The sequence below is a fragment of the Melospiza melodia genome, chromosome 20 (assembly GCF_035770615.1).
Source record: "Melospiza melodia melodia isolate bMelMel2 chromosome 20, bMelMel2.pri, whole genome shotgun sequence".
Lineage (NCBI taxonomy): Eukaryota > Metazoa > Chordata > Aves > Passeriformes > Passerellidae > Melospiza > Melospiza melodia.
Window position 1 is genome coordinate 11641125 of NC_086213.1, and position 23430 is coordinate 11664554.

The 23430-nt window shown below is 45.3% G+C and overlaps 1 protein-coding gene across 4 annotated transcripts in view; it reads left to right on the plus strand.

Annotated features, from left to right (window-relative positions):
* The window catches only part of HECTD4 (HECT domain E3 ubiquitin protein ligase 4), a 68867-nt gene that overhangs the window by 32119 nt on the left and 13318 nt on the right, over positions 1-23430 (plus strand). For all 4 annotated transcript variants that reach the window (XM_063172955.1, XM_063172957.1, XM_063172956.1 and 1 more), the window contains exons 23-63: positions 306-410; positions 1395-1558; positions 1870-2103; positions 2237-2429; positions 2582-2686; positions 2770-2858; positions 3155-3330; positions 3997-4132; positions 4285-4426; positions 4519-4685; positions 5179-5325; positions 5606-5790; positions 6162-6315; positions 6530-6810; positions 7224-7413; positions 8248-8329; positions 8893-9095; positions 9280-9415; positions 10012-10194; positions 10400-10570; positions 10991-11160; positions 11463-11578; positions 12397-12500; positions 12690-12851; positions 12987-13135; positions 13333-13412; positions 13530-13693; positions 14115-14352; positions 14781-14917; positions 15080-15206; positions 15809-15946; positions 16054-16190; positions 16341-16501; positions 16688-16869; positions 17250-17455; positions 17765-17895; positions 18058-18263; positions 19110-19289; positions 19566-20872; positions 22326-22533; positions 23140-23363. In XM_063172955.1, the coding sequence (XP_063029025.1) occupies positions 306-410; positions 1395-1558; positions 1870-2103; positions 2237-2429; positions 2582-2686; positions 2770-2858; positions 3155-3330; positions 3997-4132; positions 4285-4426; positions 4519-4685; positions 5179-5325; positions 5606-5790; positions 6162-6315; positions 6530-6810; positions 7224-7413; positions 8248-8329; positions 8893-9095; positions 9280-9415; positions 10012-10194; positions 10400-10570; positions 10991-11160; positions 11463-11578; positions 12397-12500; positions 12690-12851; positions 12987-13135; positions 13333-13412; positions 13530-13693; positions 14115-14352; positions 14781-14917; positions 15080-15206; positions 15809-15946; positions 16054-16190; positions 16341-16501; positions 16688-16869; positions 17250-17455; positions 17765-17895; positions 18058-18263; positions 19110-19289; positions 19566-20872; positions 22326-22533; positions 23140-23363 (7770 nt within the window). The remainder of the gene's footprint in view (positions 1-305; positions 411-1394; positions 1559-1869; positions 2104-2236; positions 2430-2581; positions 2687-2769; positions 2859-3154; positions 3331-3996; positions 4133-4284; positions 4427-4518; positions 4686-5178; positions 5326-5605; positions 5791-6161; positions 6316-6529; positions 6811-7223; positions 7414-8247; positions 8330-8892; positions 9096-9279; positions 9416-10011; positions 10195-10399; positions 10571-10990; positions 11161-11462; positions 11579-12396; positions 12501-12689; positions 12852-12986; positions 13136-13332; positions 13413-13529; positions 13694-14114; positions 14353-14780; positions 14918-15079; positions 15207-15808; positions 15947-16053; positions 16191-16340; positions 16502-16687; positions 16870-17249; positions 17456-17764; positions 17896-18057; positions 18264-19109; positions 19290-19565; positions 20873-22325; positions 22534-23139; positions 23364-23430) is intronic.

The window sequence follows — 23430 nt, forward strand, 5'->3', positions numbered from 1 at the left end:
AATTATTGCCTGGTTTCTTGCAGACAAACGGTGAAAATCAAGGCTAAATAATGCCCTGATAATTTCTGCTTTTGATTTTGCAGCTATCATGGTTCTTGTTGTTTTACTGTAGTTAGCCAGCAGCAAAATTAAGTTTTCCACTAAAAGACACCTTTACAAAAAGGAACAACAAAGTTAAATGGGAATATTTTGTTTGAGATAAAAACAACCCCCAGATAACTGTTGTTGAAAGTCATCACAACTTGTGTGGAGAATCTGTTTGTTTGCCTCAATCATGAAATCTGTTTTCTTTTCTGCCCCTGAAGGTGGAAGGAGACACAGTCACATTCTCCTTCGAGATGCGGAGCGGGCGCGAGCACAACACCCCGGACAAAGCCATGTGGGGCTTCGCCTGCACTGTCCGAGCACAGGTATCCAGGGGGGATCCCAGGGCAGAGCTTCAGCTTCCACTGCCTCCTGCCTGCCCCAGCACATTCCAGATCCAGGGAAATGTGCTTCCAGCTTGGCACTTTGGGATGGAAACCAGCAGTGACTGGTTTGGGCAGTGAGACAAATCTGGTGTTGGCAATAAAGGAAGATGAGTTTGGGATGCAGGGATCCCTGTGGATGGGCTGGCACTCAGGTGTGGTGGTGTTTGCAGGGGTCTTAGGATGAGGGAAGAGATGAGAATGTTGACTCCATGTTTCAGAAGGTTTGATTTATTATTTTATGATGTATATTGTATTAAAATTATACTTAAAGAATAGAAGAAAGGAATTATAATAAAATCTCGTGACTCTCAGACAGTCCAAGCCAACTGACTGTGATTGGCCATTAATTAGAAGCAACCACATGAAACCAATCACAGATCCACCTGTTGCATTCCACAGCAGCAGATAATCATTGTTTACATTTTGTTCCTGGGGCCTCTCAGCTTCTCAGGAGAAAAAATCCTAAGGAAAGGATTTTTCAGAAAATATCATGGCCACACTTAGGGATTCCTGGAGATAGTTATCAAATGTGACTTACCTATCTCCTGAAGCCACTCCAGGATTTCTTTGTAACAACCTGAAAATCAGAGAAGTCCTGAGGAAATAATGATTCCAGCCCATGAAGAAGAGAGGGGAGGGTTTCCAGGATCAAACAAAGGGAATCTTGAATCCCACTACAAGTTGGGGTGACTGAACTAAAAATAACTTCACCTGTTCCTTCTTGGTTCAGGAAAATAATGTTTAAATCCCTTACTTCTTGTCTTGGGTTGTTCTTATAAGTTGCTATTAATTTTTAAGCATTTTGTATGTAAGATTGATCTGTTGAGCTATATCTTACACTTAGAAGGTTATATATAAAAATCTCCTATATTGGAAAGGACTTCCTGGTGGGTTGCTTGAACCTTCTCCCTGTTCCTGCTGCAGGAATCTTCAGAGGATGTGTCAGGAGGTTTGCCATTCCTGGTTGACCTGGCCCTGGGCCTCTCTGTGCTGGCCTGTTCCATGCTGAGGATTTTGTACAATGGGCCAGAAATTACCAAAGATGAAGAAACCTGTCAAGAGCTCTTAAGATCTAAACTTTTACAAAGGTAAAAAAAAAATCAATTTTAATCTGTTTTTTTTTTCTGAGGGGAAGTGACTTTTTGTGTTCAAGTCTTGTGCTTTAGGTGGTGTTTGCATCATTTTTCCTGTAGTTTGTGTTGCCTAAAACGGAGGGAATATTCTCCAAAACATAGTGGGGGAGAGTAAAAGGAGGGTTGGGTTATGCTTGGTACAAGCCACACTTCAAATATTAATATTTAATCTTTGTAATGTGTCAACTGAAGTGTCTTTCTCAGTGAGGGGTGAAATAGAGAGGGAAATAAAAATCCTTATAATGGTTTTTTTCTCGTTTTTGCAGGTGCCAGTGGCAGGTGGAAGCCAACGGGGTGATCTCTCCAGCCCTTACTCCAAGCCCTTCTCCATTGCCTCTCACCATCGAGGAGGACAGGGAGTTCACATATCCCTCTGACGTGCTCGTGCCTCCTGTTGGACACTACTTTGACCTGCCCAGGATTAGGCTGCCCCCAGGAATCATGATCAAGCTCAGGGAAATTTCTGGACGTGCTCGGCCTCAATTTAGACCCAGTATAAAGTAAGGAACCTTTGTTTCCCTCTGGGTTTTTAACCTTGTTTGTGAATGCAGCATCTGATGATTTATCAATGTGAATTGCCCAAGTTGGTCTCTTACTCCTGATTAATGAGTTTGGCTTTCCCTGGAACCCTAGGGAAGTGATCCAGCCAGAAGTCATGGAGGAGATGGTGGTTTCATGTGTGATTAAACATCTCAATTTGGTTGATGCTCTCCAGTCCCTGATAAATTTCCAATATCAGGAGGAACATGCTGAAGAATATGATTTACTTTGTAAAATTATGGGAGAGACCTTTAAGAAGCTGAATGCCATGGAGAGACAACTGCAGGTAAAAAGAAAATCATTTAAAACAACAGAAAGCTTGTTTTAGAAGTAAAGATGTATTTTAGCACCAGAAATACAAAATGTACTTAGATTTCTTCTTTTAAAATCCCTTCTACACCTTAAATGCAACAAGTTTGATTTTTGTCTCTGTATCAGAGTGTGGCTGAGCTGGAGCAGAAGTGGCAGAACGAGGTGGATGATGCCATGCACGGGAAGCTGGAGAACAACGTCCCCTTTTTTTATGATTATCACTTCAATGAGGTGAGCCCTGGGGCTGCTCTGGGTGCTTGTGCCTCACTCTGCTTCCTCAAAACCTGCTCATCCTTCTCCTTGCCTTTGTTTAGAGCAAGATGAAGGAGCTGGAGCTTCTGTGCTCAATGAAGGAAGTTTCTTTTGATGGGAGTGATCTCGAGAACGTGGTCCTGGCATTAAGGTCAGTATTAGTGAAGATTTAGGCAGCTTCAGGGAGATTCCAGGCAGTTCAAAAAGAATCTGATGAAATTATTAGAAACTTACGTGCTAAATATATTAATGTTAACCTGCAACTCCTTATGTTTGCTAAGGAATCACTTGTTTATTTCTTCCATTTTTTCTGCTTTCTCCTTTGCTGGCACAGAACAGACTGAGGCCATAAGTTCTGTTTAGCTGACCTTTCCCTCAGTAACACTTCCTTTCTGAAAGCATTCAAACATTGACTTGGCTTCTTTTACTTCCCTTTTGTAATCCTAGGGAGAAGTTTTTCCAAGAGGTGAATTCACTGATCCAGAAGACCTCTCATCCCTTAGCAAAGACAAAAACCTTGGTGAAGAGCTTGATGAACAGAGCAGAGCTGTTGTTGCATGTGACCATTGCAGCACAGTCTGGGATCACAAGGAGCATATCTGGGACCCCTGCAGAGACTCCAGGTATCTCTCTCATTACCAACATTTTCTACCTCTTATTTTTACCTCTTTTGCTTTAAATTAAACTATTTTTCCCTAAATTAAATGAATTCAGTTAAAATAAAGAAGGTCAAGTCTTTGTTTTCTGATTGCCATGATGATGGTAAATAAAAAGATGAGTAATAATAGGTGGAATTTAAACTTAAGTCTCCTGATTTACTGAGAAAAAATACTTAACCAAATAAAAAGAAATCTGATTTGAAACAACACCTGAAAACTGGGAAATCCTCTGAGCTGGATTTGTGTTTTGTTTGTAGTGAGATTGAATCATGTCTGAGCTTTACCTTCCACACTCTCTTGTTTACATATTCCATATGAAAACTTGAGTGACTTGCAGTTCTCCTTCTAAATTTCCCTTGAGTAATTCTAAACATGTGCTGATTATTATTTTCTAAAGCTGCATTTGGAAGTTTGTGAATTGAAGCCTTCAATTCCAAATCTTTAACTCTCAACAGGGTTGAAAACAGGAAAATTCTCAGATCTGAGTTCCACATTCTTGCTTAGACTGGATTTTCCCCATCCTGTCTTTCAGCTTCCCCTGGGATATCCACCAGTGATTTGAAAGCCAGTTTGTAAATATTTTCCTGAACTAGGAATGATCTTTTTTATTACTATTTTATAACACTTCAGCCTGTAAGTCAGCCTCTGAGGCCAAGGTGATCTCCCACGCCGTGCGCCAGCCCGTGTTCCTGCGCAGCATGTCCGCCCCGTCCGACCTGGAGATGATCGGCAACGAGGACATCGAGTTTGCCCGGGCCAGCCAGAGGTACAGCAGGGCCCTTCCCCTTCCCCTTCCCCTTCCCCTTCCCTTCCCACCTCTGTGTGTCCCAGTGATCAGCTTGATCAAATTTATCACAGTATTTGTGATGATTGGGTCAGCTCCCTGCTGCCAGGTGTAACATCGCGGTTCCCTCGCAGGCGCCGGCACGTCACCAGCCACAGGAGCAGCTCCTTCACCCTGCTGCAGTCCCTGGCCATCGAGGACAGCCGGGACAAACCCACCTACAGTGTCCTGCTGGGACAGCTCTTTGCCTTCATCGGGACAAACCCCGACCAAGCTGTATGTTGTTATTTCGTTTCAAATTCCAGCTGGCTCAGAAACAGGAGGTGCCTTGTTTGTGTGTAACAAAAATCCCCTCCCAAACCTCGCAGGTGTCCAGCAGCAGCTTCCTGCTGGCTGCCCAGACCCGCTGGAGACGTGGCAACACCAGGAAACAGGCGCTGGTGCACATGAGGGAGCTGCTGACGGCCGCCGTGCGCGTCGGGGGCGTCACCCACCTGGTGGGCCCGGTGACAATGGTGCTCCAGGGAGGGCCAAGGTGGGTGCATTTCTCCAGAATTCTGTGGTAGGGAATAAATTGCTTTACACAAGGGAAAGCCAGAAGTGAGTAGCTGGGAGGGCACAAGTTGGCAGAGCTAAGGTTGCAACAAATACTTTGACTCTTGTGGGGTGAAAAGGCAGAAACTTCTAAGAAATGTTTTTGAACCCACGTGTTTATAGAGGGTGTCCCTCTCTCTTGATTTAATTCTAAATTGATGTTAATTAGGTATTAGTGGTAGATTCAGCTGATACTGTCATCGAAATGTAGTGAATGTTTTGTATTCTGTATCTGTAGTGGGATGTAATCATATCTGAGCTGTAACTACCACACTCCCTTGTTCATGTTTCCTATGAAAAATGAGTGACTTGCAGTTTGCCTTCCAAGTGTCTCTTGAGTGATTCTTAACATGCACTGGTCATTATTTTCTTAAAGCTACATTTGGAAGTCTGTGAATTGAAGCCTTCAATTCCCAATATTTAACCCTCAACAGGATTGAAGAGCTGACGTGTGGTGGGATGGTGGAGCAGGTCCAGGAGGCTTTTGGAGAGACAATGACATCAGTGGTGTCCCTGTGTGCCCGGTACCCCATCGCCTGTGCCAACAGCATTGGCCTCCTGTGCACCATCCCCTACACAAGGTGGGCAAGGGCTTGGGGAGGGGATGGGGAACATCCACACCTGGCCTTAGTAGGCTCTGCTTTAAGGAAAAGTGTTAAATAGTGTAAATACATCCCCTTTACTCATCATGAGGAGCATCTGAGAACATCCAGTTAAATTCCCTCACAATTCCATCTAGGGGGGACAAGGGAGAGGCAGAACCATCTTTCTCAAGTGAATTAATTAATTACTGAGCTAACAGCAAATTCTGCATTGCCATTGTGATGGAGAAGTTGATTCCAGCCTGAATTTCCCCTGCAGGAGTGAGGAGAAGTGTCTGGTGCGCAGTGGGCTGGTGCAGCTCATGGACAGGCTCTGCAGCCTGAGCAGCCAGACAGAGTCCAGCTCAAATGAAAAACAGACCAAGAAACAGAAGGTGGCCACCATGGCCTGGGCTGCCTTCCAGGTCCTGGCCAACCGCTGTGTGGAGTGGGAAAAGGAAGAAGGTAGGAACACTGGGAATATCTTTGCTCTGTGTGTTACAACTGCCTGAGGGCAGTCATTCACCATGACTTGGGTGAATGGATTCTGAATACAAAATTCAGTAGATTTTCTTCTTCATGTTTTTTAATACTGCCTATTTTTCCTCCCCATGAAAATAATTTCAAGTTTTGCCACTTGATTCTCTCTAAACATAGTCAGAGAACCTGGAGATTAAATGATCATTTGGCATTTTTTCTGTGGTAGAATTCACCCATAAGACGCTTAAACCTACACGTGGCTGTTGGCTAATGGTGGATGTATCAGGGGTTATTTTTGTGGTGTGTACATTGATTTTTGTTGATTACAGCTGTGCATTCTTCCATCCCTTCCAAAGGGGGTTCCACAGATGCTGTTCACTCAGGGCTGGCCAGGCAGGTCTCCAGCCTCCTCACCAACCACCTGGCCAGAGCCACTGAGTGCTGTGGCAACCAGGCTGCAGGGAATGATGCACTGCAGGATGTCCTCAGCCTTCTGAATGACCTCTCAAGGTACCAGGCCTTTCCTCTGGAGTGTTTTCTTTCTGTGGGATCTTTTGTGGAATTTTTTTAACCATTCTAAAACTGACCCTTAGTGTTTAATCAGTGCTGTCAAGTTATGAAAGAATTGCTAAAGATGTTTTGTCAGACACTGAAATTGCTTTTAATCTATCTTGTAAATAATAAATGAACTTGGTTTTGATTTCAAGATTCTTTTCCCTTTCAGGAGTCACATAGGTAAAGCCATCCTGAGCCAGCCAGCCTGTGTGTCCAAGCTTCTGTCCCTTCTCTTGGATCAGCGTCCTTCTCCAAAGCTGGTGCTTATAATCCTGCAGTTGTGTCGTGCTGCTCTGCCTCTCATGAGTGTTGAGGACTGTGGAAATGTGGAGTTGCCTCCCTGGAGTTACTCAGTGCCCTCTCTGAACAGCGAGCAGGATGATCCCAGTGACCCAGCCTCCAAGATTGCCTCCCTGCTGCTGGCAAAGCTGGCAGATTATGTTGTGCCAGGTACCAGCAGCTGTTTGGGGTTGTGCCCAAGGGAATCCTGTTCCATGGAATCTTGGGATGAAAAGGGCCTTAAAGCCCATCCATCCACCCCCTTCCACTCCTTCCACCAGATTGCTCCAAACCCCATCCAGCCTGGCCCTGGGCACTTGCAGGGATCCAGAGGCAGCCACAGCTTCTCTGGGCACCCTGTGCCAGGAGCTTTTGTATTGACAGAGAGCTCCAAACACTGGGGGATATTTCTGAGAGCAGGATATTCCTGTGCCTTTCCATCTGTCTCCTCATTTCCCTGGCCTCAGACCACAGTGGGTCTCAGTGATGTTTCAGCCACAACCCAGATGTGTCAGCATTAGTTCCAAGGGTAAGAAAATTCATGGTTGTGTTTCTTTGTTTTCTTTTTTCCTTTCTGCTTCAAGGCTGCCAGACAGTCCTTTCTCCAACTGCCTCTGAGCCAGATACTACCTTGGCAAAAGCCAGCCCTAAAAATTCCATAAAAGGTGATAAAGATCCTGGAGAAGAAAGCGAGGCAGTGGATGGTAAACTCTCTATTTTTATCCATAAAAGAGAAGATCAGTCCTCCCATGAAGTCCTTCAGCCTTTACTAAGGTAATCTCAGCTCACTGGGTTGGAATTAGAAACAATTTTGCCAATTCCCTTTATCTTCTCCTTTTTTTCCAGTGCTGCAGCTGCAGAAAAAAACATCCTAGATATGAGAGTAAATGGGACAGCAAAGTGTCTGCCCAGCGTGTTGTGTTTACTGGCAAAGCAATAAGATAATGCAAAGGAACATGGCAACATCTTCATCTGTCTGAAAACAATCTCATGAAAAATTAGCTACTTAGACTCAGTGTTTCTGATGGAATTTCATTTATCTTGTTTATGCTGTGGCAGGCTGGGTAGGACTAACAAATAGAACTGTCAAGGCAAAATGGCTTTAAAAGCACTGCTTTAATAATGCATAAGCTGGACAATAATTTGCTATTAAAGATTCTTTAGTATTCTCAGCACCCACCTGGATGTTGGGATCACTGAATGCCAATGCTGTCACCTCTTGCATTTTGTGTTATTTGTTCCATCTTCCCCCTCTCCCTGAGTTGGTGCTGAATGCATACTCTAAAAATTCCACTAAAAGGTACAAGGGAAAGGTTAACTCAGAGCCCTGGGCATTTGTGATCAATAAAAACCATTTCATGAGGCTTCTTCCTGAGGGGGGAAGGGTTAAATTGCTTTGAATAACTGCATTCAATAGCATTAAATTCCCTCTGTAAATGGGGAATGTCCTTAACTGCCTCATATTTCTCTTGCTGTTGAGCATTCAGCTGCGCAGGTGGTTTCAAATCCTTTCAAACCAGCCATAATATATGGAATTGGAGTGAGTAGCTCAGCTTTGATCTCCAGCAGTCAGAACAAAGCTCCTGTGTTTTGTTTCCCCTCCTGCAGTAGCTCAGAAGGTCGCCCATTCCGACTGGGAACTGGAGCCAACATGGAGAAGGTGGTGAAGATGGATCGGGACATGACAAAAGTAAGAGGAGAAATAACCAAAGAATTGCTCAACTTCCTCAAAATTGGTGGCCAGGCAGAATTCTTGGGTTTTACTGATGTTAAAAATGTTGTTTTATTCATCATTTACTTCTGTAAATACAGATCAAATGATGAAAAAGAATTTCAGCTGATGCTTCCTGCAGCCATTGTAGGTCAGGTTTGAGCCCCTTTGATATTCTCTTTTCTCAAGTGCTAAATGCACATTGATAATGCAAATTTTAAGCCACACACTTGAATTAAAATTTCATGTCTATTTCCAGAGGTGTTCTTGAGTTTTTGCACCAGAAATACTCATTGGTGGCTTTTTGATCAAAGAAATTGAACTGGTAATTTAAGAATTGAATGTTAAAGGCAGTGAATTTAGCCCTGATCTCTCTGTAGATGATAAAAAGCAAGAGACAGAGCCTGTCTATGACTAACACACACCCAGGAGGGGGTTTTGCTGTGTTCCCAGCACTTGCACATGAGCAGAGTGACCAAACAACATGAGCAGAGTGACCAAACAGATCTGACATTTGCTTTCCATGGCAATTTCCTTTGCAGAGTGGCTGCTGTGAAGTCATTACAGAAGAAGCTGCTGCAGCTCTTAGAAAGGCAACCAAGTGGGCACAATCTGGGCTGATAGTGAGTGTGGGGCCACCCATAGAGACTGTCAATCCAGAGAGCACCAGTGGCTTGTCCAGTGGGGACAAAAAGAAGACTGCACAAACCTCCATTTGCAGGGAGAGGAATTCAGAGCTCGCCAGGTAAATCCCTTAGCCTGCATTCTGCTTTTCTCTCTACCAATATTTGTAGTGCTCTCAAAGATAATCTAGCTGTTCATAAACTTCCCTATTTCTTTTTTTTTTGGTATATTTTGTTGACACCTGAAGCTTCTTTTCATTCAGTGGTTTTGAACTGGATGTTCCAATTGCCTTTGTCTCGTGGCAGGACGGACCCGGTGAGGCCGTTCATCAGCGGGCACGTTGCAAACAGCATGGCAGCAGAGGTGATTGCCCTGCTGCACAGCCTGCTCATGGCCCCAGAGTCCAATGCAGCCCAGATCTGGACAACAACTGCTGAAAAAGTGAGCAAACACAGCCATGAGTGGCACATTCCTCACTGGGGGTTGAGTAGTTAGAGAATCTGATGATTAGCAAGGCCTGAGCTGCTCCTTTCTGATCTAAACACAGGGTGTGGAGCTGGACAGACCCAGCCCTATCTCAGCTGTCTCAGGGTGGGACAAACACTCAAAACTTACCCATCATTAGATAATGTGTTGTCATTCTTTTCAGGAATTAATGCTGTTTGTTGGGGAGTTCCTTGCCTCTGTCAGGTTATTCTGCCTTGGCTGTGGCCTCTGAGGGTACCAAGTTTTGGCTGGAACAAAACACGTTGATTTTATGTTCCTCTGAATCCTGCAGCACCTAATCTGTTCCTTAGGTGAAATCCTCAGCAAAAACTTTTGCCAAGATTGTGTTTTATCCTAAAAGTTACCAGGGAATGGTCAAGGCTTTGATGGTGCTCACACTTCAGAGAACTTGGAATATTCCGAGTTACATAATTCTCTTCAAGAACAAAACTAATTCTGCTGAGACTGTGTGGGCTGGAGGCTTGGGGCATTGGTTTTTATTGGAATTGTGCTTTGAAGTCGTTCCCTGGTATTTTTGCTTCTGTCTTCAGGTTCTGTCTCGGGCTCTGATGTACATTCCACAGCTTGGCAAATATGCAGAGAGCATTTTGGAGAACGGGAGTAGCAGTGGAAGGAAGCTGGCAAAACTTCAAAGGATTGCTCGGCAGGCAGTGGCTGCCCTGTGTGCTCTGGGTGGCTTTAAGGAGACAATTAAAATAGGTTCTGAAGTACAGGTAATTCAGCACTGCTCATATTTGATATCCTAGATGAGAATTGCTGCTCTCCTGAGGTTTTCCCTGCGCTGGGATGTGCTTGTGGAACAGCAGCTTGTGGAGCTTTGTTTCCCCCTGTGCTTGTGTGTGCAGTTGGTGTGTGGTGTCAGACACTGATTCCTGGCTGTAACACCTTCAATCTCATGCAGCTCTTCTTTGCTTGTAGGTTTTAGGCAAAGGAATAGCAGGAAGCATTGGAGTTGTGGCATCTATTAATGAGCAAGAAGGTATAGCCACGGTCAAATTCCCACCCACCACTATAGACACTAGAAAGACCTCCCAGGCATCAGACACTTTAACTATTCCATTGTCTAGGCTCTGTGTTCCAAGATCTGAGGTATGGGAGTTTTAAACATCCAATATTCAGTATAATCTCGATTCTTGCTTTATTTCTGTCACAGCATACTGACTATTAATCTGCAGCATGTAAAAAAAAAGTGTTTCATCTTTGCTTATAAATGATTTGTAATGTTTGCCTTATTTTTTAAAGCATATATTAACAATATGTTTAAGTTCTCATTCAAGTAACATGAATATTCATCTTTTATGCTTAAAGATATTCTGTTGCATACTGGGTGGGAGGTTTTTTGGTTAATTTCTGGCTTGGTTTGGGGTTTGTTTATTTTTCTTTTATTGGTGTTTGCTGCTGATTTTGTGATAGTAAAATATAAGAATTAACTCCAGGTAATAAAACACCCTCATTTCTTAGAAACTAACTACTTGAATTTAACTTTTTACCGTGCCCCCCCACCATCAGGCATTGCCTCTTCATAAACTGTCCATTACTGAGAAGGTAGTACAGGCAGTCCAGTCCATGTTGCTCCCTCAGGAGGGAAGTCTCTCTATTCACACCTCACTTCCTGCAACAGGAGATGGCTCAACCCCAGTAATGGCAGTGGTCCGGCTCCTTGCTGAAATAAGAACCAGGTGGGTCCTGGGGAAACATCCCAGGGAATTGCATGAGTTCTTGTGCCCTTCCTCTGGGGCTGCACAAATTCCTCTTTGCTCCCTTTTAGTGTCTGGGTGTTGTTCTTGGGAGTCTCTACAACACACTGAGCAAATGCCTCAATAAATCCATTTATGAAGCAGGGAAAAGCTGCCTTTGGGGAGGGTCCAGCTTAAACCAGGGTTAAGACCACCCTTAAACCACCCTTGAATTCACTGCTGTAATGCCAGCTTTTAATTCAACACACTTTGTAACACTTGAAATGTATTGTTTTTCTGTTCAGAGCATGCCTGGTGATGGCTCAGCTGTTGGAAGACAGCTCATTCTGTGAAGAATTCATTCAACAGTGCCCAGCTGCTGTGGAAGTTCTGAATTTGGTGGCCCAGGAGTGCAGCCCTGGTATGTAGCCAACACCTTCTTGGCATATTCAGGTCAGAAGCAGAGCAGCTTTTAAATCATTTCAGTGTTTTCTCCTCCAGCTACCCAGAGTTCAGGAACTGGCACAGGACAGAGTGTCTTGTCACAGCTGCAGAGCTGCTGATGGAAGAGCAGCTAATAATCAGCCTAAATCACTAAACACTAGGCATTAATTTAGGCCAGAACAGGATTATTCTGTGTATCAAAGCAGCAAGTCCTGGTTTTCTTCTGCACTCTCCACTTGCCTTGCTTCCAGCGTATCCTACTCTGCATTCCTTGGCATTATCATTTTTATGTTTTCTTTTTATGACCTTTTTGCTGATTTTTGCAATGCTTTGTTATATTTCTGATCCTTGAGCTCTCCTTGTTTAAGGATAGGCACTGGGCCCAGCAGAAATCTTAGTTCAGGGGCAAATTTTTAGGAACATGCCAGAGAAAAAGTGGCTGAAGTGAAGGGTGTGATCCAAGAGATGTAGGTGTCAAAGAGCAAGGACTGATTTTTGTGATAGTAGATATAATTTTTTTTTGTTTTCCTGCTTTTGCTGTGTCATAAACTTGCTCATTAAAATGAACTTTATATCTTAATTAACATAACAGTGTCTTTGCAAACCAAATGTAAATCAAACATGAGAAGATACTTGCATATGTTACATTTTACCCTTAATTCCATTGTTTAGGTAAGTGAGGCTGATCAAACCCCCTCAAAGTGCAAACACCATATTTATTTCTGAATTAAGATTGCTCTTTTGGCCTGGAGGAAGCAGCTGGAGGCTGATGCCTGCTGTGGGTTGTTGTTGCAGGGGAGAGGCTGGTGGTTGTGGAGATGCAGTGTGAGAGGTTACGGATGTTGTACCGCGACTGTGCTCGGCCTCCTCCTCCTCCCCTGCAGGCAGACAGGAGACAGGTGAGCACAGAGCCCTCTGCCCTGGCAGAACCCCCTGCTGCTGCATTCTTGAAATATTTAATGGGAATTTCTCTATTGGGATGTGATCTGTTGGGGTTATATTAAATGTGCCCCTCAGACTGTGTGGTTGTATTTTAGTGGGTGACTTGAATTGTGGTTGGAGAATAAACTGCTCTGTTGTGTCTGCAGCCCAAAGAAATCACGTGGAGCCCATCCAGGGTGTTCCCCCCAGTGAGAGCCTGCATGTTCTCCTCACACCTCACTGCTGTGACCTTCCTGGCTGATCCCAGTGCAGGTGGGGGCCTGCCTCGGGGCACCTTTATCTATGCCACCTCCCCAGTGCCAGTACAGGTGAGACCTCCCAGCTCTCCAGCCCTTTGTCATTGAATATCCAACAGGACATGAAAAGGAAAAGCAAGAAAATTGCTTCTTTAAACTCTGTTTTGTAAATAACTTTTTAAAATACGCTATTATTTTTATTTCTAGGCACCATCATTCTACTGGGAAATTGAAGTGGTTTCCTATGGAGACACAGATGATGACACTGGGCCAATAGTTTCCTTTGGATTTGCCACAGAGGCAGAAAAACGGGATGGGGCTTGGACAAACCCAGTGGGCACCTGCCTCTTCCACAAGTAGGTTGGAGATGCACATGAAAAACCATGTTCAGTACATTTGTCAGCAGGTATTGCCCTGGGGAGGGCAATACATATTTTTAAATTGAATGCTGAAATATCTTTGCAAAATCAGGAGGGTTGAGTTGCCTTTTGATATCACAGCTTTGGTGGGTGGTGATCCTCCTCTGTCTCACTGTGTCCTTGTTGTCCCTCAGCAATGGGAGAGCAGTGCATTACAATGGCTCCAGCCTGCTGCAGTGGAAGAGTGTCAGACTGGATGTGACTCTTTCCCCTGGTATGTGGGAGCATGGCTAAAATCCTTATCTGCTCCATCAGAAAACCCTCTAAATGTCAGGGAAATGCTGGATGAGAAAACTGATGAAATCCTTTTTATGACTGTGTTTTTCTCCAGGTGATGTAGCAGGAATTGGATGGGAAAGAACAGAAGGAACTCCCCCTCCTCCAGGACAGCCAGCAAAGGGCAGAGTTTATTTCACATATTGTGGGCAGAGACTTGTGCCCTACCTGGAGGATGTGTCTGGTGGAATGTGGCCAGTTGTGCACATTCAGAAAAAGGCAAGTGTGTAACAGAAATATGTCCCTTAATAGACTTTCAGAAATACTAAAAACATGATAGAAGATATTGAACCTGCTCTGTAGAAAAGCAAATTGATAGTTTTTCCCTTTCTTGGCTAGGTTGAGGTATTCATTAGGCCTCCCAGGTGCATGTGTTGTGTCATTATTTTGCCCATTAGCCCAGCAGTGTGCAGCTGGCCTGGCAGATGCCTTGTACCATGCCAGCAGCTCCTCTCTCAGCATTCCTGGCCAGCAGTGGCCTTGCTCCAAAGCACCCAGGCTCAAAGTGCCTTTAGCAGCTTGAAGCTTTCCCAGAGTGCCAGCTGGGGATCCTGGTGGCAGGGAGGTGTGATCAGCTCCTGCCTGGGGCAGAGTGCTGGCTCAGAGCAGGATCTGAGAGTTTCCCTGCCTCCTTTTGCAGAACACCAAGGTGCGGGCGAACTTCGGCTCGCGGCCGTTTGCCTACGCCGAGGGCCAGGCCCACCGCAACGCCGCCGACCTGTGCCTGGACCTGGCCGAGGAGATCAGTGCCAACTTCGAGGCCTTGCCCTTTGCCATGGCCTCTGACAGTGACAATGATGCTGGCACCAGCATTGCCTCGGACCCTGGCACCCACGGGCCCCCCTGCAGGATCGCCGCTGTGGCCACGGCTCAGCAACGTAAAGTGACATTCGCTCCTTTAAAGCCCTCCCTGCAGAAATGCCAAGCGAGGAAATGGGATTTAAACCCAGCCTGGCTGCAGCCTTTAGGCCTTAGGTAGTGCTTGTTTAGGTGGGGCAGTGCCACAAAGTCAAAGCTGTGTTTATCTGATTTTAGACAAGGCAATTAAAGCATCTTCTTTGGTCTGCCTCTATGTGAATACGCAAATTATTCGTAATTAACGCAGCTTCAATGAGAAATGATCTCATTAGGGCTTGGGGTACAATAGGATGTCATGGTGGATTGGATCAGCCAATTGGTTATGCTGTGTCAAAAGGAATTGCATTCCCACCCCCTGATTGGAGAGCATGGAGTGCTGTGTATCTCCAATTTCATGGGATGTCTTTGCATGCATTAGCATCTCATTATTTCTGTCTGTATCTTGCAGAGTATGACAGTGACACATCCTGCCACTATAAAATGGAGCTGAGCTATGAGAACTTCATCACCTCAGGCCCTGATCCTCACCCCCCTCCTATTGCAGATGATGAAAGTGATGATGATGATGACGATGATATTCCCAGGGTGAGGAATGGAGCAAACTGCCTCCTCTAACTTACAGCCTAAAACCAGATCTTGTCATTTAGATTTTGAAATTTAGCCATGCAAGAGTTCTTTCTGCTTCCCTAACAAAAATATAAGTAACTTAACACTTCTTGGTGTTTTAAAACACTTTTGTCTTTGCAGGAGGATCACTATGCCCTCTTGGTCAAAGCCTGGGAAACCAAGGTTTTCCCTACAATTAGAAGAAGATTCCGTAATGAGGCTGAGAGGAAGTCTGGGCTGGATCAGATTAAAGGAGCTTTACAGTTAGGTCTGTATTTATTTCCATACATATTTTCTGTGATGTGCAGCAAGTCTGAGAGAGCAGCTGTGTTTCTTTCATATTTTACTGTATTCAGGGCTGGAAAACTTAAAAAAAATCACTTGCTGTTTCCCTCCTGTGCTTAGAATTTGGTTTATGCTTATGCTTTTTCTTTAACACTTTTACTGTGTTGGACTATTTAAATAGAGAAAATGTTTTCATAAATAATGACAGAATTCATTGTGATGTGGATACAAAAACATTCTGGAATAACAGGTTGGAAAGAAACTGTATCTGTGCATTTACTGTCTGTGACTATCAAGGCAAAACTTTTTTGATTTTAGTAATAATAAGGGGAGATGTGGGAGTTTCATATAATTCAGTTCTGGCAGGACAATGTGTTTGTGGGAAGGTCACAATCAGAGCAAGTTAGGAATTCTGAGACCCGCTCAGGAAAAGCTTCCTCAGGAAGATTCCCAATTTCCATCCTTCAGCCTGACTGAGAGAGTGTTTAAGTACTTGGAAAACTCACCTGCTTGGGCTATTAATGAGAATAAGAACTTATTTCAGGTGGCTGAGGGAAATAACTTGCACTCCCTCCTGTCTTTCAGGAATGGTTGATATAGCAAGGCAAACTGTGGAATTCCTGTATGAGGAAAATGGAGGCATCCCAAGGGATCTCTACCTTCCCACCATTGAGGATATCAAAGATGAAGCAAACAAATTCACAATTGATAAAGTGCGGAAAGGTAAGGGCAGCACAGCAGATCCTGAGGGGTAAGGAAAAGCTCAGGGGTTTTTGGGGTCTAATTGTCACCTGAGGAAACACCTTCAAAGTGGTGTCCCTTTCTGCCAGGTCTCACCGTGGTGACTCGCTCTCCTGACAGCAACAACGTCACCAGCAGTGCTGTGGGAACAGCTCTGCCCAAATTTGCCATTCGGGGCATGCTGAAGACATTTGGTCTTCATGGGGTTGTCCTGGATGTGGACTCGGTGAGTAAAGACACTCTGGGAGGATTTTTACTGATCAGCATCACACAGCTGGGAGCAAATCCTGCTCAGGATGCTGGATTGGGGCTCTCTTGGAAGGAAAAGTGTGGTTTAATTCTTGTGTTACTGACAGTGCTGGGTTTGGTGTTGCAGGTGAATGAACTGGTCCAAGTGGAGACCTACCTGAGGAGTGAGGGAGTCCTGGTGAGGTACTGGTATCCCATTGACATGTTGGAAAGGCCACCTGCAGGGTACAGGAGGACTGCCACCAATGGATTGGTCACCCTGGATAACACCAACATCCAAATTCACAGGTGAAAAAAGAGATGTAGTTACAATTATTACCTCAATTTGAATTAGCTGAATTAGCTGAAGAGCATTTCCTGTAGTACAGTTACCTGCTACAGCTTTGTTCTAAGCAGTACAAACTTCTGAAATCTGATTTTCATGGTTGGATTTAATGTTAAGGAATTAATAGAATTAATGTTTGTGTTCCCTAGGGAGCTGTTGAGGAGTGAAGCTGCCCTGGCCAAGCTCTACTGTCGCATGGCTCTGCTCAATATTTTTGCTCCCAAATCTCCCCACATGTTCACCCGGCTGTTCCACATTCCTGCCATCAGGGACATCACCCTGGAGCACCTGCAGCTGCTCTCCAACCAGCTGCTTGCACCACCTCTCCCTGGTAAACACTTGGTTTTGTCCCAGCTCTTCTTTGGTACAGTATTTTTATGGGGACATAGAAATTAATGGATTTGGTATTTCTTTATTAGCTGGTTAATAATGATGGTATTAAGAATGAGCTGGGGTGATCCCACAGCTCCATGTTTGTCCTCACCAGGGGCTGGGCTGAGGTTGGTGAGGGGCACAGCTGGCATGGAGGGGCCATCCCAGCCACAGGGCTGGGTCTGGGTGGGCCCTTTCTCCTGCTGACTTTAGGCAAGGAGTTTTCCAGTTGAAAACAGAGATTTAGAATCTTCCAGGTGTTTTACAGCTTTTGTTTCCCAGGCTATGCAAACTTTTGGAGTGATCTTCAAATTTGTGCTGTTTTCCTTGTTATTCCAGATGGAACCATCAGCTCAAGCTCCATTCTGCTGGCCCAGTCCCTGCAGCACTGCATCCATTCCCAGACCTGTGCTGCCACAGACCTCTTCTACCAGGGCAACTCCCAGGCCATCAGGGAGTGGCTCACTGTGGCCATCACTCGCACACTGCACCAGGGAGAGGAGAGTCTGTTGGACCTCACCAAACAGATCTGCTCCTTCCTGCAGGTAAAATACTCACATTTCATGAATTCCCTTCTCAGAAGCCCTTGTTCTCTGTGTGCTTGGAATTTCCATGATGCTGTCCCTCACAGGGAATTCTTTCTCTGGGTGGGTTCTATTATTCAGCTTGTAGTGGGCACACTGAAAACAGAAGCAGTAGCCGTGCCCTGGATTGAATTAAAATGAAGTGGCCTCCCACTGTGTCATAATTTGCAATTAATTAAATACATTGGGTATAGAGCACTCTATAAATAAAGAAGAGGGAGGAGGTTTGCTGCTGTTTGGGATCTCTCATGATGAACTGTCCCATTACAGGCAGCACCAGAACAATTTCCCGCTGAAGAATTCCCAATTTCTGAATCCAAGGTCAACATGGATGTGAATTTTCCTGGGGCTGCCTTTGTGATTGTGTCCTGCAAGGAAAGTCAGTCTGGGTTCAGAAAAGAGTGAGTCATGGAGAGGGGCAAGGCTGGGCCTGAGCCTGGCAACCTGGGGGTGCAGTTATTTATTTTGTTTCAGTTTTCTCTTTTTTTTTTTTACTCTGAGTGGTGGCTGGGATATTCTCCAGCTGCTTTGAGCCTAACCAAGCTGTGCTGCTGTTTCCCCAGCTCATCCCTGTACAAGGCCCCCTGGGCTCGGGTGCTGGTCTATGGGCTGGGGCACAAGGTGAAGAGGAACGGGCAGCTGAACCTGATCGAGGCCGTGTGCTACCCCCGCGACGCCTCCCCCACCAACACCGGCCTCACGCCGCCCCCCACCACCAACCAGTACCCAGCTGTCATCACCCCCACGGACAGGGTGCACATCAAACTGGGTGAGCACAGCCCCTGCACCAGGGAAGAGCCTTCTCTGTGCTCTCAGGGCTCACAGCAGTGTCATTACACCTTCCCGTGTGGTCACCAGTCCTCGCAGCAGATAGGACGGGATTTTTGTACAAATAATTCATTCTTAACAAAAAAAAGCTGGTTTTATAACCGTTGGCAACCATGTGATTCTGATTTTTATATTCCAGAAATTCAGCCAGCAGTGTATCTGAAATATTTTATTCAAAATACTAATTTCTGCAGTGTTGTTGATGTTGAGGAGCTGTTTCAGATGGAGAATAAATTTTTTTGCTTTTTTAGGTGTTTGTAGGACCCTCTTATCCACAGAGTAATGCAGTATAGCAATACTTAGGTCACTCCAGCAAGAAGAATCATTAATCTTTTTACTCTTGCCCAGAGGGAGAGACAGTGGGATTTAGAGCAGTGAAGGTGACTGGGTGCAGTGAGTTCTTAAAACTTCCCCTTGGAGATCCTAAGTTCTTCTGCTGATTTTTTCAGTAGAAGCAGAAATAAATGTTTTTAATGTTTAATAAAGGTTAAATCAGACAGAAATAAATTATTTTGGGGGAAGTTCTTTTTGTATATTTAGATATGTTCAGGCTCAAAATTATTCTGTTTCTTTATGTGAATAAAATGTTCTCTGTACATTTCTAATTACAGATTATATTAACTTATCAATATGGAGAAACTCAATTCATATTTGTTTTTTACAAGGTGCTGCAGAGAAAATTCTCACTTAACAGAAGTTTAGCCTTGAAAAAATCCTAAATATTATTACTTTTACTTTATCAATGCTCAGAATCATGATAAGGATTTTCTTGGACCTTTTTGCTTAGGAGTGTCTCCTCCTCCTGGAGCTGTACTGGTCTTGCATTCCCTCCCCCTGGAATTCCCCCTGGCAATGGCATTCACAGAACAGCTCTTAACCTGGAAATTAGAAGATGGGGATGGAAAATCTGAAGATGAACTGGATACTATTCCTGCCTCAGTTCTCTTGCAAGTAGTGGAATTTTTAGGTGAGAATTGACTATTTCCTTAGTAATGACCACTGATAATGCGCTGGCTCACTTGGAGGGCTTAGGAAACAAAAATTGCAGTTGAAATTTTCTGAGCTCTTCCACTGTAATGAAATTTTCTTCAAACTCCAGAAATTTTCTGTTGATTTGCAGTTCTTGGAATAACCTTTCTGTCTTTCTTATTGCTGCCATGACGTTGAAATTCACTTTTTAAAATGTTACTTTCTGCTAAGAGTGGAACACTGCTGACTGCCATGCCTTGCCTTCTTCCCTCAGGGAACTTCCTCTGGACAACTGACATGGCAGCATGTGTGAAGGAATTGATCTTTCACCTCCTGGCCGAGCTGCTTCGCAAAATCCACAACCTGGAGCAGAAGAAGAATCCAGCAGGGTTGTCCTCATCCATTGCCCTGCAGCTCAACCCCTGCCTGGCCATGCTCATGGCCCTGCAGTCAGAGCTGCACAAGCTCTACGATGAGGAAACCCAGAACTGGGTGTCTGGCAATGCCTGTGGTGGCTCTGGGGTTGGAGTGGCCGACCAGGGGAGATTCTCCACGTACTTCCATGCCCTGATGGAAGTGTGCCTGGCTGTGGCAGAAGTCACCTTGCCCATCAACATGAGCGTGACAGCCAATGTGATCTCATCCACCAGCGCCCCAAATCTCAGTGATTCCTCCTCCTCATCCTCATCTTCACCAGGGCAAACACCACAGAGCCCAAGCTTGCTGTCCAAGAGGAAAAAGGTCAAAATGAAGCGGGAAAAAACCTCATCTTCAGGGAAAAGAGCTTCATCCAGGGCAGCTGAGACAGATGCAGCGCTCCTCAGCATCGGGGGCAGCAAGCCTGAGGACATGCTGTGGTTCCACAGAGCTCTGACCCTGCTGATCATCCTCAGGCACCTGACAAAGAAGGACCCCCAGGGGCTGGGTGTGACCAACGATGCTGTGGCAGACGCCTGCCAGGCCCTGGTGGGCCCCACAGCCCACAGCCGCCTGCTCGTCATCTCGGGCATCCCCACGCACCTGGAGGAGGGCACCGTCAGGAACGCCATCAGGAAAGCCTGCAACGCCCACGGCGGGGTCTTCAAGGATGAGATCTACATCCCTCTGCAGGAAGAGGATCCCAAAAAAACCAAGGACAAAGCAGAAGGAGGAGAGTGCAGGACGGAGCTGGAGAAGCCGACGGTTTCCAGCAGCGCCGACAGTTTGGACATCAGCAGCTCCAGCAGCGTCACCCCCGCCATGAGCGTCAGCGCCTCGGCCTCCACCAGCCAGGCCTCCCTGTGCAGCTCCCAGGGCTTGTCCCGCACCGTCAGCGACATCTCTGGGGACCAGTTCCAGGCAGGGCTGGAGCTGCCCATCCCACCTGGATTGCTGGAGCAGCCCCACGTGGTGTCCAGCCAGGAGAGTTTGGATCTTTCCCACTGCAGCACCGGGAGCCTGGGCAGCCTGGGCAGCCTCGGGGAGCCCCTGGACAACGTGGAGACGGCGTCAGTGTCGGACGTGGGCTCCATGTACACGGTGACATCTCTGGACAACCAGCCGCTGCTGGCACGGCCCATCAAGGGCTTCGCTGTGGTGGAGGTAACTGAGAGGGGCTTCTGGGGCCAGGGGTTATGGGGAATGGGATCTCACTCTAGGAACTGGCTTTTTCCATGGTAAATGTATGTCTAAGAGCATGGGAGACTGGGAGTTAGCCATCCTGTCCAAGCCAAGGAGCACAGAATTCCCTTCCCCACATTCACAATCTTGGGAACAATCTCTGTCTCTCAAAGGACAGAGGGCACCCAGTAGTGGAGTGATCCAGCAGCAAGTGGAGAACAGAATGGAGTAGGGAAGAGCTCCTGTGTGTTCCAGCATGTAGAGCTCATTTTCACAGAGTGCTGCTGAAGCCAAGGCCATAAATGAATCTCAAGGGATTAAATTCCTGGAGGATTGGTGGCTGTGGAGCACAGCAGCCAGTGCAGCTTCCATCTGGGGAAATCTTTAAACTGCTTTGCAGTGGTTGGGGAACGTGTTAGGAGAAAGATCAAATAATTTTCCCTTTCATATTCCTTTCTCTAAGATTTGTTCTGGCCATTGCTGAGATGAATTTAGAGATTGGGGCCCTTTTGGTTTAACCCCACAGTGCAGTTATTTAATGTTCAATCAGTTCCTTTTCACCTATTTTGAACCACCTATGGATTTCTCTATGAAACTACTTTAGGAGAGATGATAAATTTTATTGCTATCTGGTTCCAGATTAATTTTTTAAAGCATTATGGGTGGTTGCCATTAGTGCTGGGTCACTCCAGGTGTTCAGCTCTGCACAAGAACCTTCCTCTCTGCTGTTTCCATAGATGGCCTGCTGGAGATTTATCAGGACTTCCAAAAGCACAGCCATTCCTGATAGCCTGGGAATGGAGAGAGATGTTTTTGTATAGTCTGGGATTGTATCAGTTCCTCTTTTAGGAGAAAATCAGCTTATTCAGATGAAAACTCTGCAAGTTCCTATTCTTGAGCTGTTAATTGACATGAAGACATCATTGAAATAAAGCATTAAGTGTGGAGAGAAAGCTGCCAGAGTGTTCACATGGAAACTATTCCAAGTCTGGAGCTGCTCTGGTAGTGGTTATTCTGGGAATCAAAGGAAGTTGCTGTTCCCCTCCCCAGTCTGTGTAGCTGAGGCTTCAAAGCCTGTGCTAATTGAGATTTTCAGAGTGGAGAATTGAGGCAGGGACAGCAGTGTTACAGACAGTGCCAGCTTACCTGTCTGGCACCTTCAGCTCCTTCCCTGCTGTTCCCAAGGGTTGAGAAATGGAGTAGCTGGATCAGAGCTGTGCCTGGTTATCCCAGCATGAGGATTTCAGTGCTCTCAGAAAGCCTTTTCTAAGCTGAACCTGAATTTGGGCATCAAATTATTGATGCAGCAGAGAAGAGAAGCAATAATGATTATCAGAATGGGGAGAGGGATGGAAGCTTAAACCCCAAATTCCTATGAATGGCAGTGAATTTGTTTTCTCAGGATTGCTGTGAACTAACTTCATTATTTGTGCAGATAAGGTCAAGAGCTAAAATAGAGAAAATCCGAGCCAGCCTCTTCAACAGCAGTGACCTCATTGGCTTGTCCAGCCTGGATGGGGAGGATGAGCTCATGGAGATGTCAACTGAAGAGATTTTAACCGTTTCCACTGTAAATCAGAGTTTGTTTGACACCCAGGGGAGCCCAGCACTAGAAGATTATTTCAATGATAAGTCAATAAAAGGTAGGTGCTTTGATATTGCCAAATCTCTCCTGTGTTCAGCATTTTGGGGGATGAACAGGGCTTAGACTCTCCTTGGTTCAGTATAAATCAGGAGTGACAACAAGCCAGGGAGAAATTCCACAGATTTATCCCTCCAGGGGCTATTTGCAAGCTGAACATTGCTCAGTTGTCCACCCAGCTAATCAAATAAATCATAAATAAATAAACACTCCTCATCAACACAAAAAACTACTGATTAAATTCTTTAGGGATTTTTATTTTGAGAAAATAGCCACTGAAATAACTTTTGACTGCTAGTTCAGTTGATGGGTGTTGGTGTCTGCCTGCACAACATAATTTTTATCCTGGCATGATAAATAGGCTGCTTTTTTCATCCACACTACTCCCTCAAGTAATAATTACAGGATGTGGCCAGTTCTGTATTTAATGGGGTACAGAAGGAGCAGGTTTTTCACTGAAAAAGTGATTTTTTTTTTCCCTTGCAAAAGGGATTTTCCATGTCAAAGCAGAATATTTTATCTGAATGCAAAATTTATTTTCACATTTCAAATTCTAACCAGTTCTCATGGTATGTTGTACCAAATTGTTGATTTTTTTTTTAATTAGGTGAAAAACTGGTCCCAGGTGCTCGGGAAGTTCTCACAGAGATCTTTAAGAGCTGTGTCCATTCAGAACAAATGCTGAGCCTGACTCCAGCCAAGCCCATCAAGGTGGCTGACATTTACCTCAGCAAGGAGCAGATCAATTCCCAAACCCCTGGGAATCTCCTCCACGTCTTCTTCACCAACGTCCGCCCTCCCAAGAAGGTGCTGGAGGACCAGCTCACCCAGGTAGGGCTTTGCCAGCTGTTCTCAGCCTCTTCTGGTGTCACTTGAAAGCACTGGGTGATGATTCACT